This window comes from Protopterus annectens, chromosome 5.part0 (genome assembly GCF_019279795.1).
Source record: "Protopterus annectens isolate FY-2018-M chromosome 5.part0, PAN1.0, whole genome shotgun sequence".
Classification (NCBI taxonomy): Eukaryota; Metazoa; Chordata; order Ceratodontiformes; family Protopteridae; genus Protopterus; species Protopterus annectens.
In genome coordinates, this window is record NC_056735.1 from 1383757339 (window position 1) to 1383773796 (window position 16458).

Genomic DNA, 16458 nt, shown 5'->3' on the forward strand with positions numbered 1-16458 from the left:
AACACAGTACACAACTGTCCTTTCTGGATGTGGTGGAGGATGTCTTCTTGGAATCTGGCCTCACCCTTGATGCCCTGCCCCCCTGCACCCAGAAAGCCTGATATATATTATAGGATGCCAGATACCCATAAGTATTTGTTCAAGAACCCTGCAGCTGACCCAGAGGTCATTACTCAGGGACCCATGGGGGCAAGTGCCAGTTCCTCCAAAAATCCAGTACTCTCTGACAAGGAGAGCAGAGTCTTGGACTGATGGGGCAAAAAAGGTCTACACTTCGGCTGCCCTAGCCATTAGAGCTCACAATTGCCAATTCCATATGCTTAAATATCAGCAGAACATGCTGGAGTTGTTAAAGCAAAAAATTTCTGCATTACCACAGAGTACTACTATCAGAGAACTAGAAGATCTGATACACTCAGCTCTCAAGTGGCCAAGCATTCCCTGCATTGTGGATTTGATGCTTTGGAAGCCTCGAGCAGGGCTGCAGTTTCTGGATCAGTCATTAGAAGGCATGCATGGTTGAGAGAGCAACCTTTGCCTGATCAGGTTAAATCAAAACTTCTGGACGCTCCCTTGGATAGGGAACAGTTGTTCGGCCCTAAGGCAGAGGAGATGACTAAGAAAATGGAAGACAAAGCCAAGTCAGTGCAGATGGTCAAAGACTTCTTGCAGATACAAGCCCCCCCCCCCCCAGATTCAGCTGGAACTTTCCTACCAAGCACTGGTCCTTTCCTGCCCAAACAAAAGCTATGCAAAGGAAAGGACGCAGGGATAGGCCCTCCAGGCAACAGCAGCAAAGCCAGCAGAGGCCTAGGCAGTGGAACTCTACTACGGCTATGCAAGACAGTTCTAAGTCCACTCCCTACCCTAAGGACTCACAATGACTCCCCCTCTCCCTTCTGCCCCCCCCCCCCCAAACTGGCAAGGAGGAAGGCTTTCCCTATTCTTAAGCAAGTGGCAAACCATCACAGCAGACTGGTGGGTCTTAAATGCTATTTTCCAAGGGTACAGATTCACTTTCATAGAGATCCCAAGATTTTCAGGTTTTCCAGATGTATCAGCAAATCAGAGGACAGTGGCCATCTGCCAGGATCAAAAACTCTGTCCTCCAGGAGCAGTGGAGCCAGTACCAGAATAACAAGCGGGAAAAGGATTTTATTCAAGGTTGTTCCTAGTACCCAGAAAAGAGGGCACCTGGCACTCTGTTCTAGACCTATTCACATTAAATCTGTCCCTCCTAGTGCCAAAATTCAAAATACTAACTCTTCAAAAACTCTTGCCAATGTTGGCATCAAATGATTGGCTAAGTGACCCTAGATCTGAAAGATGCCTACCTCCATATCTCCATAAAGGAGTCCTGCAGGAGTTTCCTAAGTTTCAGAGCAGACTCCAAGCACTTTCAGTTCTCTGCTCTGCCCTTTGGCATATCTACTGCTCCAAGAGTCTTCACCAAGTGCCTAGCTCCTGTCATTGCCTTTTGCAGACAGAAAAACATACAGATTTACCCCTATCTGGACAACTGTCTCATCCAGCCGGACACCAAGGAGAAACTCTTGTAGGATCTTACCTTTATCCAAACCCTCCTAACCTCTCTGGGATTTGCCATCAACAGGGAAAAATCCCAATTGCAGCCCACAAGACTGATAACTTTCTTAGGAGCTCTCCTGGACACATCTACCTCTCTCCAGAGAAGCAGTGCTTTCTCCCCCTCTACTTTTCTCAGCTAGCTCACAGGACACACCTCACAGCAAGGAAGTTCCTGCATTCACTCTGGTACATGGCATCCGGCATCCTGTTGGTGCCTTTGGCCAGGCTGCACATGAGAAAACTACAGTGGTACCTCAGAAACCTATGGTGCCAGCACTCGGTCACTGGAGCACCAGCTGCCTCTGATTCCCTGCTTAAGGAAGGAACTTTTATGGTGGGCAGAAGTCTGTACCCTGAACAGGGGTCTATCCTTTATCACCCCTTCCCCAAGGCCAGACCATCACCACCGATGCCTCAGATACAACCTGGGGGACTCACTTAGGAGACGTGCACTCAGGGCACCTGGGATCAGGGAGATCTAGCCCTCCATATCAACCTGAAGGAAATGCTGGCGGTGCACAGGGCTATAATAGCTTTCAAGGTCCACCTCAGACCAGACATGCTCTTAATCAAAACAGAAGACACCACGGTCATGTGGTACATCAACAAACAGTGGGGAATATACTCCTACCCACTTTGTTGCCTAGCTATGCTAATCTGGCAGACAGCCTCAATAATCGAACTACATCTGATAGCCCAGTAGATTACAGGGGAACACAACACCCTGGCAGACCACCTCAGCAGAAATGTCCTGAACCCCCCACGAGGGGCAGCTACACAAGGAGACTTTTCCTCAGCATCATACACCTCTGGGGGTCACCGGAGGTAGACCTCTTTGCAGCAATAGAAAACAGACAGCTGACCAAGTTCTGCTCCAGGGAGTTCCACCCATGAGCTTGGAACGTGGACACTCTTTACTTTCACTGGGGCAACCTCTTTGTGTACACCTTCCCTCCCTTGCCACTGATTCCCAGGGTACTTGTAAAGATCAGGGAGTTAGGGCCAAGGGCTATCCTACTTGCCCCAAACTGGCTCAGGCAGCACTGATACTCCTTACTCCTCAGCCTGACCAAGGAGCTACCAATGAGCCTGCCTCTCACAGAAAAGCTGCTAACCCAAGAAAAAGGGTCAGTACTGCATCCAAATCTTCAAGCACTCAGCCTGTCCGCATGACTTGTACACCAGAGGTGGATATTAGGCCACCCTTGAGCAAGCAGGTTCTGGATATCATTAAGGAGGCCCAGCACCTGAAAATCCTATTCCGCAGAATGGAAAAGATTTACTGCCTGGTGCCTCATTTTTTTCTGTCTACAAAGTGTGTAAATATGAAAGACTTAACTTTTTTTTGTACTGTCTCTTTTAAAACGGAGAGCCACCTGCATTGGCAGTAAAATTCTGACCCTGACTGGCTGGCTGAGCTGATGATCAGTAGTACCTTTGCAGTGCAAGAGATCATGGCTGTGTTGAAAATTTAACCATTTCTAACAGTCTCCCAATATCCTGATGTCACTGCAGGCTGTTCTGTAGAAAAGCTTCTGAGAAAATATATGCCAGTTTCAGTTACACAAGTAAGACTGTGTGTTCAGTGCCGATTTGGTAAATTTGCTGCATATAGGAATATACCTCTCAGCTACTAGGCTCAACAATTCTGAACAAAGCCAAAAGTAATAAAGGGACAAAGGCCCAAAATCCATGCCCAAGGTTTTGTAATAGCATGTACTGATTTTACTGCCTGGTGCCACAAGAAGGGTGGAAGCAGCACCCATGCACTCTCACTTTGGTTCTGGACTATCTGGCGGAGCTTGTGCAGAAGGGTTTGTCATACTCCTTTATCAAAATTCATGCCTCGGCTATCTCTGCTCATTCCCCAACAGATCAACCTATGTTCTCCCATCCCCTGTTAAAACAATTCCTTACAGGGGTGTCCCACATCAGACCACCTAGAAGGCCACCCACTCCAGCATTAGACTTGAACTTTGTCCTGAAAAAAACTGACTTTACCTCCTTTTGAACCAGCTGCCTCTGCAGAAATGAAGCACCTCTCTTGGAAGACTGCCTTCCTGCTGGCCATAACCTCAGCCAGAAGGGTTTCCGAGCTGCAGGCCCTCATGGCCATTGAACCCTTCATTATTTTCCATGAAGACAGGGTGTCTCTTAGAACCATCCCCTCCTTTATGCCCAGGTTGGTATCTGACGTGACCCTTATTCAAGCTGTCCATCTCCCTACCTTCTTTCTAAACCTACAAAATAGAGGGGAAAGGATTCTCCATACATTAGATGTGCACAGACAGCTTAGATACTATCTGGATAGGACCAAGTCTTTCAGAAAACTGACCAGCTGCTGGTCAGCTTCACCCTAGGGGCAGAGGGGAAGCCTATATCAAAGCAGACCATTTCTAAATGGATATCATACTGCATCCATTTCTGCTACTCCTTTTATGGGAAGATACCTCCCAAATCAGTCAGAACCCATTTTACTAGGGCAGTATCAACTTCCACTGCCTTCTTTAGAGGCATTCCTACCAAGGATATTTTATAAGCTGCTACCTGAATGTCTGTTCACACCTTCACAAAACACTACTAACTGGCTGTTTCCTCCAAATCCCCAGCAGGCTTTGCTTCAGCAGTCCTGCAGGGCCTTGTGGCTTCCACTTAAAGCAGCACAAGCCAGACTCCGGCTCCTTCCCTTCCTTTCCTTTCTTCCACTCTACATTTCAGCTTTGGGAATCTTCTCACAAGTGATGACTGTGACAGTAAAACACAAAGAACATAGTACAGTTGTGTACACTTATCATAAATGTAGATGTTCAAGTGTATTCACTGTTGCAGTCCTGTTTCCCTCCCATCTTGCCCCTCTTTATTTCCATCATAGCTAATGGCCTACCCCAGGTTGGCCTCCTTCAGGCCTTCTTGGCAGGGCTCCTATAGGTTGGGGGCAAGAAAAACTGATGTAATGGCGTCGACTGTCTCTCTTCATAGCCCTGACGACCTGACGTCAGGCTTAGGTGACCTACAGCTGACGCCGGAAGGAAATCCTTTACTCTGGTATTCGGGCCGGCCGAGGGCTACCCAGCAGGGATAACCCCACAAATGATGACTACAGCAATGAAAACACTTGCATCTACATTTATGCTAAGTGTACACAACTGTACTTTCTCTGAGTTTTAATGTATCAGGCTTCAGTTACCCTAATCTAATCAGAATATGACCCTTGTATTTCAAACTTGGGACTTACTCTTGTTTAACTTGAAATTATGTTTTTTTTTCATCCGTTTAGCAGCTGTATTGGTCTCTTGTTATGCAGATTGTGTATCTGATGTGATACCTTCTAGAACTTCAATTACTTGTGCAGCAGCTCATTAAAATACCTCTTGTACATCAACAAGCAAAGGTAGAATCCATCCATCCTGTCCCTTGGGTCAAAAAGCCCTGAAAGAATGAAGAAAGAATGGGAGTGAGTTGTTTCATTAGACAGTTATTTTGTTAGCCAACTACTTTTTCTCTCTGTGCCATTATCCTTACTGCAGTTAGCTAGTCGCATCTTTCCCTGGTGAGGTCTTATGGTCAGTTGCAGAAGACAGTCCAGGGGGCTGTGAGGATTTTTGTAGCTTAACCCCTCCCCTTGGTAGCTACTAGTTTGTAGATGTAAGAGTGTGTACCAACTTTCTCTGAGGATGGGTGTGTACATTCTGACATGTACCATGAAGCTTGTCAACCTACATGACTTGTTAAATACTTAAGCACATGTCCTGTCACTGCCTGCAAAGTACTGTTTCTTCAGCAAGTGTCCACAATACAGTGAGCTGAATTTTCAGCCTCCCTCCAGCATGTGCAAGCAGGCAGTGGCCACTCTCACTGCCATCCTCCCTTTCTTGATACCTCCACCCAAGCCCCTAATCAAACTTGTATTTTCTGGGACAGCCATTGCTTTATCCCACTGTGCTACAGAACCAGGTTTCCGGTAGTCAGTTACTTGCATGAAATGCTAGGTTACTAGCAGACTGGCTCAGCTGCTTGTGCTTCTGACTCGGAAGTGGTCTGTCTGGCTTCAAAACTTTTTTTTTCTGCTTCTCCAGCCAACTCCAAATATAGCAACTCATCCTTCATCCCTGTACTAGGGGATACCCAAGAGATGCTTTGCCCAGAAGTGGGCATGGGCTTTATTTTTGTATGCTTTTCTGTCATTCCTCATGATGGTGTAGCACAAATCTGAAATCTAAACTTATAGCCCTATTTTGGGATTGACAAGTATTGCTTCTACCTTGCCTTCTGGAGGCTCCTATGTCCATCCAGGAAATTAACTTTTTAATCAAGCATGTCTTGCCTAGACATTTGTTTCATAGGTTCATGAGTGTATACTAGGCTAACGACCACGGGGGCCTTTTATAAGCCAAGAAATGCTATCCAAATGTATCCCACAAGTTACTGTGCTGTAAAGGTTATTTCAAGGGTAATATGTCAGGGTGTGATTTAACTGCTCCCTTAGTTCATTGGAGACGTATGTGTCAAAGTAGGGCTGAATTTCAAATTTCCCATCCACTGGTCAAGGATGTGTTTGTATATAGTTAGGGAAGGGCTCTGCTTCACATGGATGGGTAGCCTATTCCAGAGAATGATTCCTCAAGATACATACCTGGCCCTCTGACATGTCCTGTTTAAGTTGCAAGTAAAGTTTAAATCCTTAGATCTAGTAATTCTGGTACTGTTCATTTTGCGAGTATGCAAAAGGTCATCAGAGTAGGATCCAAGGATGCCTTGTGTGTCAGGCCTAAATCACCTGTCTACAATTTGTAGGAAGCAAAGTATAGAGATGGGCCTTTGAGCTGATTTGCACAGGAAATGGCATTTACGCCTTGCATTTTTTTTTCTTTGTGAGAAACTTCTGTGAATGCTCATTAGTTGTATGCGCCTGGTCAGGTACATACCTGTGGGGGTGTTATGCTCAATGATGGATCTGATGATGATGGGATACAGTGGCACGATGACTTCCCTGAACCTAGTTTCCCAGTTTTTACTTATAAGATCAGATGTCAGTTTCCTCCATTTCTAAGCTGATGATCGTTGGATCTGACTCTGCTCTGGCTTTGACGACTCTCAAGCTTTGGATCCAGTGCTCATGCTCCTTCCCTGAAACTCTGTTCCAGTGATAATAAACAGTTGGCCCCTGGACTCCTGTATGCCTTTCTTCCTATCCATCTGATACCAAAATTCCTTCAGAAAGCATTGATGAGAATGGTTATTGTGATCCTTACTTCCCCTTTTGGTCTCGACAGGTGTGGTTTCCCTGATGGGTTGTCACTCCAGGCTTTATTCCCTAGTCATTCGCATTTTGAACTCCTTCCAGAGAACTTCCACCAGAAAGATCTACAAAAGTAAGTGGAAAAAATTCTCTATCTGGGTCTCCAAAAATAAATAAATAAATAAACCTTTTTTCTGCCTTTCTTCTGGCTGTTTTAGATTTTCTAGCATCTCTCATGGTGTAGACAATTACATCATTATTAAGGTGCAACTTGCTGCTATATCCAGTTTTCATAAATTGCACCCCCGCTGCCTCCCTTAGACTGTCCATAGCTTTCCTTGTGGGCACTTTTCCTTCATCCCCCAATCAGAGACCCGATACCTCCTTGGGACATTACTGTTCCATTGCAGGTGTTAACTAGCCCCCCCCCAAACATGCTGCCAAAGTTGACTTAAAATTCTTATCTTGGAAAACTATTTTTGGTGGCCATCAGCTCTGTCAGGAGATTCTCACTTCTTGCCTTATGTAGTAAGCTCCCTTGTCTTGTCTTCCACAGAAACAGTGTGTCTTTAAGAACTAATTCCTCTTTTCTTCCTAAGGTGGCTTCTGAATTATCCCTCAGTCAACCTTCTGGTTTTCTCCCCAAATTTCTCCAGTAAGTGTGAATACGTGCTGTACTTGCATGTACACATCATCAGCTTCATTTCTGTTTGTGACATACTAAGTGAATCAGAAAGATTGATCAAGTATTTGTCTCCATTTTCTCAGCCAAAATTGGTAAAGAGCTTCTAAGGTAATGCTGTCCCATTGGCTCTTGGACTGTATCCTTATGTCTGCAAAGAAAAGGGCTTATCCTTATCCAGACCTCAAAAGGCTCATTCAACAAAATCTATAGCTACGTCTGCAGTTTTTTTCTCCAGAGTACCTCTTGATGACATCTGTGCTGCTGTTACCTGGTCCATTGTCCATAACCTGTATTTCTGTGTGTAAATTGGACTTGCAGTCAAGGTCAAAAGTCTCCTTTGGTTCATTTGTGCTCCGCAATATCCTTCCATGAAACCTGCCAGGTGTTCCAGTAGCTGAAGACTCAGTCCCATCCATTGAGGAACAGACAGACATCATCATATATGATAGTTTATGTACATGTACTTAACAATAGTAATAGATCTGTGTTTTCTGTTTCATTCCTTCCTCAACTTTTCCCTCCTCCTTTCCCCTTCATTTTCCTTTTTTTTCCACTGGGGTAACTAGGAGAGGAGCATTGTGGGTAAGGGTTAGGCTCAAGAGTTCTTGGATTTCACGAGCTGTAGTAATGACAGAGTCTGTTCTGAGGATCGGAACCAAACTCGTATGTTGAGGATAAATGAAAATTGACAACATGGATGGAATGTTATGGTGAGTACATAACTTACTTTGACATTAATTTCATTTATTTCGTGGCACTGTGGCTTCATGCTCTTGAAATTCTTGCCGCTTGGTCAAACATTACCATCTGTATAAGTATTAATTTTGCCAAGAGTAATTGGGCACCCTTGTAAATGCCTTAAAGTAACTGGCTGGTGGCAATAAATCTACCTTACAGTCTGGGTGGAGGTGGCATAGCAGGTAAATCTTTGACGGCTTTCCCAGGGGAGGGCGGGTGAGATTCAAATCTCATTGTGTGCGTGTGCCAGCTACTTGGAACTGGGACGCAGAGCACTGGTTTCTGCAGAGAGAAAAGTGGAGTCTTATTTGGGGCCTGGTGAGGAAAACCCAGCCTCTGGACTGGAATGTGCTCCCTGTACGCTCTTAAGGGAAATTGTGCTTGCTGCAGAGAGCTGCATCTGAAATTACTGTGTATCCATGTTTTTCTAAGTGAATGCTCCCCAGCAGTGTTGATGGTGAGAATTGAGACTCTCTGATTACTGGCCTAGAGCAGGGATGTAACAGTATGTATATCATATTTATACATGTAGTTCAAGTTCAGATGTCTCCTAACATCTGGCCAGGTGGGTTTTGTCATCCTGACTTTTTTTTTCCTGCATTTGCCTGATTAGCAGCACCCCAGTACTGAGACTTACTTGAATAATGCAAAAACACATCATTTCCTTTTACTGCTGCTTACTCTGTAGTTATTTAGAGACTGTATGTGCTACAGAACTATTGTATACACTCCCTTGACTGCTTTGCTTGCTTTCTAAGTACTTTGGAATTGTTGGAAATGCCACAGTCCTCCTCCTTGATGAATGGCATATTTTAGCTCTTGCTTGCTTCCTTCCTGATAGTTTTGTCTTAATGTGCTTGTTCCCATGTATATATTTTACCATTGGATAAGCACAGTATGGTATTTTGCAGTCCAGTTACTTGCCATCATGCTTGCCAATAGTTTTTACATTTGTGCACTGAGTTATTAATGATGTTTCTAGTAATTTCCTACCCTTTTAATAGTGCTCAGATGTATTTCCAGATGTGCATTTAGTTTTTAAGTTAAAAATAGTTTTGCAACACTTCCTAACGCATTCTTTCTTATTTTCTTAGTTCACACAAAAGATGTTGGAGAGCTTCTATAACTATGCCACATCTTTTACAGTGTCTCAAATGCAGATGACTCCAAACCCATCAGAGCTTTTCATACCTGCTAGTGTTGTTTTGAAATGGTAAGCCAGAAAACACAAATATAATTTTGATGTTCTAAAGTTTTCCTAAAGCATTAAACAATTATCTGAGCTGTTTATCATTTGTTTTCTGTCTACAAAGTGTGTAAATATGAAAGACTTAACTTTTTTAGTACTGTCTCTTTTAAAATGGAGAGCCACCTGCATTGGCAGTAAAATTCTGTCCCTGACTGGCTGGCTGAGCTGATGACCAGTAGAACCTTTGCAGTGCAAGAGATCATGGCTGTGTTGAAAATTTAACCATTTCTAACAGTCTCCCAATATCCTGATGTCACTGCAGGCTGTTCTGTAGAAAAGCTTCTGAGAAAATATATTTCAGTTTCAGTTACAGAAGTAAGACTGTGTGTTCAGTGCCGATTTGGTAAATTTACTGCATATAGGAACATACCTCTCAGCTACTTGGCTCAAGAATTCTGAACAAAGCCAGAAGTAATAAAGGGACAGACGCCCAAAATCCATGCCCGAGGTTTTGTAATAGCATGTACTGAATGCAGGAGAGGAAGTCTGACGCTCTGTCATTATTTCATAGGTTCATAGGTGTGTACTAGGCTAATGGCCCTGGAGCCTTTATAAGCCTAGCCCATAGGATTACCCTGGCATCATGCCACCCGACCTTAGTTCCTAGTGCCTTAGTCAAGTAGAGCCACTGGAGTGATCCCCAGGGTGAATTTCCTATTTCCCATTCACTCATCAAGCTTTCTCTTGAAGAGGGCCAGTGAGGTGCTCTGCTTGACATGTATGGGAAGTCTATTCCATAGCATGCGGTCTCTGGGTTATGAACCTATCCCTCCAGCATGTTCTGTTGATCGTAGTAATGAGATTGAGGTCTCTGGAGCATGTGGTGCAGAGGGATTGGGATTTCATTAGATGTAGCATTTCTAACAGAGCTGGGTTAGATATGGCTTTGTAAGTCAAGCAGAGATCGCCTCTAAGTAGGTGATATGAGACGGAGAATAGTTGGAGTTTTTTGAGTCTGTCCATATAGACAAGTGTTTAAGGCCTAGGATTCTCTTTTGCAGGTGTCTAGTGAGGTACATGCCAAATGGGGCAATTGTACTCAATGATTAGCCTAATGAGGAAAGTGTAGAGGGAGACAATGACCTCTTTCTTCCTGGATGCAAAAACCCTTAGTAATGAGATGTGCCACATAGAAGGATTTTCTGAACACAGTAGCAGTGTGGTGGTCAAAAGAGAGGTTGCTGTCAACCTGTGTTCCTAAGATCTCTTATAACGCCTTCTGTGTTCAGTGGACTACCATCGATGTGGTAATTCAAGGGAACTGGGTTTTTCCCAAGGGGGATGACGACACATTTTGTGGCATTGAGCTTAAGGCAATGGTTCTGACACCAGTCATTGATCTCTTTAAGGCCTTTCTGTAGGATGTCAACAGCACTTGGGGAGTTGTTGTTAACTTCCAACTTGCAATCATCTGCGAACGTTGTCAGACAGAATCCCTTTGTGTTGGCCTGGACTTCAGAAAAGTAGGTACCAAACAGGAGAAGACCTAGGACCGAACCTTGTGGGACTTCACTCATGATTGGTCAACAGTCTGGCTTGAAGTAAGCTACTTTCACACTGTGAGTTCTATCTCTGAGCCAGTTTGCAACCCACCTAGTGATATAGGGGTTGATGTCTAGCTTAGCGAGTTTTTCTATGTTTCCTGAGTGGAGAATGGTGTCAGAGGCCTTGGCCAGATCAAGGTAGGCTGTATGAACCACCTTGCCATCATCCACAGCTCTGGTGACTGACTCAAAGAAGTCAATCAAGTTGAGCAGGCATGATTTACCCTTCACAAAACCAAACTGTCTAGGATCCAGAGTTTGGAGATTCCCTATATCCTTGTTGATTAGGTCCATGATGATCGTTCCATAGCTTTGCATATCAGACTCAGGCTAATGAGGTGATAGTTCCTGGGTTCTGTCTCCCTTGTGGAGAGGGATGACTGTAGCAGTGTGCCAATTTGTTGGGACAAAGCCTGAGGTGAGGCTGTGATTGAACAGGGCACACAGGTTCATAAGTAGGTACTAGGCTATTGGCCCTAGGGCCTATAATAAGCCTAGCCAAACAGTACCCTGACTTTTGCCACCCAAGAAAATAATTTTTCTGTGCCCCTGTCAAACAGAACCACAGAAGTGATCCCTGGGGTGAATTTCCTATCTCCCATCCAATCATCAAGATTTTTCTTGAAGAGTGCTAATGAGGAGATTTGTTTGATATAGGTTTGTTCCAGAGTATGGGAAGTCTCTGAGACAGGAATCTGTCTTCCAGCATGTTCTGTTTATTGTGATGACAAGGTTTAGGTCCCTAGAGCGTGTAGCACGGAGGGATTGTGACTTCTTTAAGTGGAGCATGTTCAACAGCTCTGGGTTTGACATAGCTTTGTATGTTAGGCAGAGATTGCCTCTGAGTAGGCGATATGGGACAGAGTAAAGCTGGAGTTTTTTGAAACGGTCTGCGTAGGGCATCTGTTTGAAGCCAGTAATCCTCTTTGTGAGGTATTTCTGTGGCCTTTCCAGTTGTTGTAGATGTCTTGTGAGGTACATACCAAAAGGAGGCATTGTACTCTATAATGAGTCTAATGAGTGATGATTAGAGGGGAACAATGACCTCTTTTTTCCTGGATGACGAACCTTTTGTGATGAGGTGTGCCATGTAGATGGATTTCCTGACTACTGTGGCGATGTGATTATCAAAGGAAAGACTACTGTCCACCTGTGTCCCAAGGTTTCTTATCACACTTTTGGTGTTGAGTAGACTACCGCCTATGTGGTAGTTCATGGGTACAAATTTTTTTACCAAAAGGGATGACAATGCACTTTTTGGCATTGAGCTTGAGGCCTTGGCTTTGTCACCAGACATCTGTCTGTGAGGCCCTTTTGTAGGATGTCCACATCATTAGGAGTTTTGATTATGGCTCCTAGTTTGCAGTGATCTGCAGACTTTGTTAGCCAAAGACATTCTGTGTTAGCCTGTACTTCAGAGAAGTAGATACCAAACAGGAAGAGGACCTAGGACTGAACCCTGTGGTACTCCAGTTGTCACTGGTCTGAAGTTTGATTTAGAGTCTGCTACTTTCATAGTGTGGGTTCCGTCAGTGAGCCAGTTGGCAACCCATCTTGTGACATAGGGATTTATTCCTAGTTTAGTGAGTTTATCTATAATTCCAGAGTGGGGGATGGTGCCGAAAGCCTTGGCGAGATCTAGATAGGCTGTGTGAAAAACCTTACCCTCATTCTACGGCTTTGGTGACCGCTTCAAAGAAGTCTATCAGGTTTAGGAGACTTGATTTGCCTTTTACAAACCCGAACTGGGTAGGGTCCAGAATTTGGAGATTACCACTGTCATTGTTTATAAGTTCCATGATGATATGTTCCATAGCCTTGCAGACCAGGCTCGTCAGGCTAATGGGGCGGTAGTTCCCAGGGTCCGTGGTGGCTCCCCCTTTGTGGAGTGGGATAACCATTGCTGTGAAACCATTCAGTGGGCACAAAGCCTGAGGTGAGGCTATGATTGAACATGATACTTAGGTGAGGTGCGAGTTCATTCTGTAGTTCATGTAGAACGCAGCCTGGGATGTTGTCAGGTCCCATGGATGCTGTGTTCTTGGCTTTGGAGAGTGTATTTTTTACCTGTGCAGCCGTGATTACAGGAACTTTGCATTCTTCCGGTCGAGAGATGGACTCTTTAGGGGATGAGAGAGGGGTAATCTGCCAGGATGTTGTCAATATCAGTTGGCTCTGTATATTTAGTGCCATTGTGCTGTAATTCAGAGCAGATCTGAGTATTGCCACTGAGATTTTTGACATAGCTATAGAATGCTTTGTGGTTGTCTTTAGAATCAGTGGCGATTTTGTTTTCGTAACTAGCTTTGGAGGATTTTATGAGGGATCTCAGCTTCTTACTGAGGCTGACCAGGGAGTTCCTCCAATCATGGGATTTTACTCTTTTTTGCAACAGTTTCTTTCTTCTGTTGTAGAGTTTGTTTATGGCAGGGGACCACCAGATTGGATTCCTTTTTTGGAGGATCGCATCTTGGTTCTGCTAGGGATTGCACGATCCATGCACTCATGTAAGTGCTTATAAAGTGCAATTGTATAGGATTCAGCAGTCGTATATCTATTGTCCGTCAGCATGGGTGTCTTGAAGTTTGCCACTTCTGTCTTAAGAAACGTGAAGTTGGCTTTGGAAAAATTTTTTTACAGTGGTTTCCCTAATGGGGGGTGGGATGTGGATGTCTAGGGTGATTTGCTTGTGGTCAGATCTGACCAACGAGGAATTGACCTCTGGTGTGAAACACCGGTTGCCCATGTTGGTAATGACCAAGTCTAGGATATTGCTGCCCCTGGTGGGGGTGTGGATAAGTTGATCCAAGACATGAGGTGCAAGTTCACTCTGTAGTTCATGTAGAACACAGCCGGGGATATTGTCAGGTCCCATGGACAGTGCTGCTTTAACTTGTGCAGCAGTAATACTGGGTGCCTGGCAATCCACTGGTATTGTGATTGGCCCTCTTGGGGGGGGGGGGTAAAGTCACTGAATCTGCCGGCCAGTATATTGGCAATATCTGTTGGCTCGGTATAGGAGGTACCATTCTACATTGAGCAGAGCAACTACAATCCTTAATGATTTACTAGAATGCCACAAATTTTATGAAGAACTGACCAAAAATATATGAGGGAAAAATCTGGAAGTTCTGTGACATTCTGGACAATTGAGAGGTTTAGGAGTCCTTCAAAGCAGAGCTTTAAAATAAGGTTCTAGATAAAATCTGATGGCAGAATTATTGTGCATGGAGTATAGTGAAATATTTATATACAAGTCTCAAGAATATGCTGATTGTGTTGGTTACCTGTCATGCATTTCCAGAATGTTGATTTTAATGTTGCCTTTCATTTGTCATTCTTTTAATTTATTTACAGCCATTTGCCGCGGTGGTACGGCGGTAGCATTGTTACCTCACAGCAAGAGGTTCTCCCGTTCGATTCTCGACGTGGCTTGGGAGTGCCTTCTGTGTGGAGTCTGCATGCCCTACCCACAGTCGGGTAGCGTTCGAAAGACATGCGTGCATAAATGGGCATGCCTTCGTTGAAGGTTGGGCGTCAAGCTGGCACCTCGGTGTTTCGTAAAAATCTACTGCCAATCATTAGCGGACCGGCATTCTACTGTGGCAACCCCTTACCGGGCAAAAGCTGAAAGACGAACAACAACTTTGTATGAAATTAATACATCAGACTCTTGAGGCGGAGGGGTAAACATGGTAACCAAATTCTGTGTGCATGAATCCTATAACCTCTTAGCTTAAGAACTGGGGCAAAAGCAAAAACTCAAACAAATATCCGGGGACAAAGCCCCAAAATCAGGGACAGATTTTAAATGTCAGTCTTGTATACTTAGTTGCTAGAGTAACAGGTTTTGCACTCCTTCATTTTCTTAAGGATATGAAGTCTGAACCTCTGATGCCTGTCATTATTTAGTGACTGCAATCCTCGGCAGTTTGCCAGAAAAAAAAATTATGAGGAACAGACCAGGGATATTCTGAAAAAAAGTAGGAACAGTTAATAGAGATGCTGTCTGCCAAAAACATGTTGTTTGGCTTTGAAGTAACCATATGTGTTGCATTTACCTTTGCCCTTTAGAAAAGTCCAGAAGGTCTATGATGACCAATTCCCTACCTGATCAAGGAACTAACAAGCTGAAATTTAAGTTAAATGTGGAAAAAGGTATTTACAAGCACAGGACCCTTAGGATATGCCCTGTTTCTGTTTGACATTCACCATTTTAATCAGAGCATTCAAAATTATAACCTACTGATAAAAACTCTGTAGAGAAACTAGTTAGGGAGTCAAACAAATCTGCAGTCTTGAGCCATGTGATTATTTCCTGCCATTTGAAAGATCACTGTGTTTGAGTGACCGCAAGAGTGCCAGTGCATCTGATTCTGTGTGCTAACCATGTTTGTTCTGAAATTATGGAAATGGTTTTACTAGCCGGAATATATCTATTATCTTTTAGTTTATTAGAACTTTGGTAAATTATTTTAGAGAGCGTATATATTTAAGCGTATATATTTTTTATTAAACTTCAACAAGCTGACATCTGTAACATACCCACTATCAACAGAATTAGAGGGTCAGGTTGAGGAGGAAGATGGTGGATCTTCAGAGTACTTGAATCACATTTTTACTTGCTTACAGGTGTTGAGTGGAATTAATACATTTTGTTTAAAGAAAGATAGTTAACATACTGCCTCCAGGCTTCCTTCTGCAGCCTTTCAGTTACCTTCCCAATGAGTCTTAAGAACAAAATGAGTGAATAAAAAGCAAAATAGCTGTTTCAGTAAGGAAAGGTCTGTTGGGCTGTTGTGATTTGCTGAGCACAGACATGTGAAAGAGCAGGCTGAAGTTAAACAGCCCATTAGTTTAGGGGATTATTTCACACTCCATGCAGAAGTCACAGCTTGTTGTGCAGTAGCCTATATTATCTGGGCATGTAATTCACATAAAATTTGGCTTTCTTTGCAGGAATCACTGGCCACTGTGGTTAAGTAATCTGGGGGCTCTGTAATTCATGTAAAAATAATGGTCAGATTCCAGAAGATTTTCTGTCTCTGTGTAAGTGACATTTGTAAGGGCTATGTATAAAGCTGGCACTGCACTAGAGTAAGTCACTTAAACCTGACCGAAGTCTTTAAATTTGGGCCATTAGTCTTGCTTTTAAACTTTTTTTCTGTAGTTTTACATTTTACTTTGCAGAGAGTACTAGTAATTGTGATTCGGCAAAACATCTAGGTAAAACAGGCAAGCACTTGGTGTTTTTGAGTAGATTGTACTTTCTCTGCTATTGTTTAGCACGAATTGCAGGGGTTGTGCTTTTATGTTGGTTTTGTGATTTGGTAAAGAAGTGAAACCTGGGAGAAATTATTTTCATTTGAGAGTAGAGATCTGAGATGCATCTGTTCTAGAAAAAGTACTTCGGTAA

The 16458-nt window shown here is 43.7% G+C and overlaps 1 protein-coding gene across 1 annotated transcript in view; it reads left to right on the forward strand.

Annotated features, from left to right (window-relative positions):
• The window catches only part of HIKESHI (heat shock protein nuclear import factor hikeshi), a 499219-nt gene that overhangs the window by 126883 nt on the left and 355878 nt on the right, over nt 1-16458 (forward strand). Inside the window, exon 3 of the mRNA XM_044071200.1 lies at nt 9344-9462. Within this exon, the coding sequence (XP_043927135.1) occupies nt 9344-9462 (119 nt within the window). The remainder of the gene's footprint in view (nt 1-9343; nt 9463-16458) is intronic.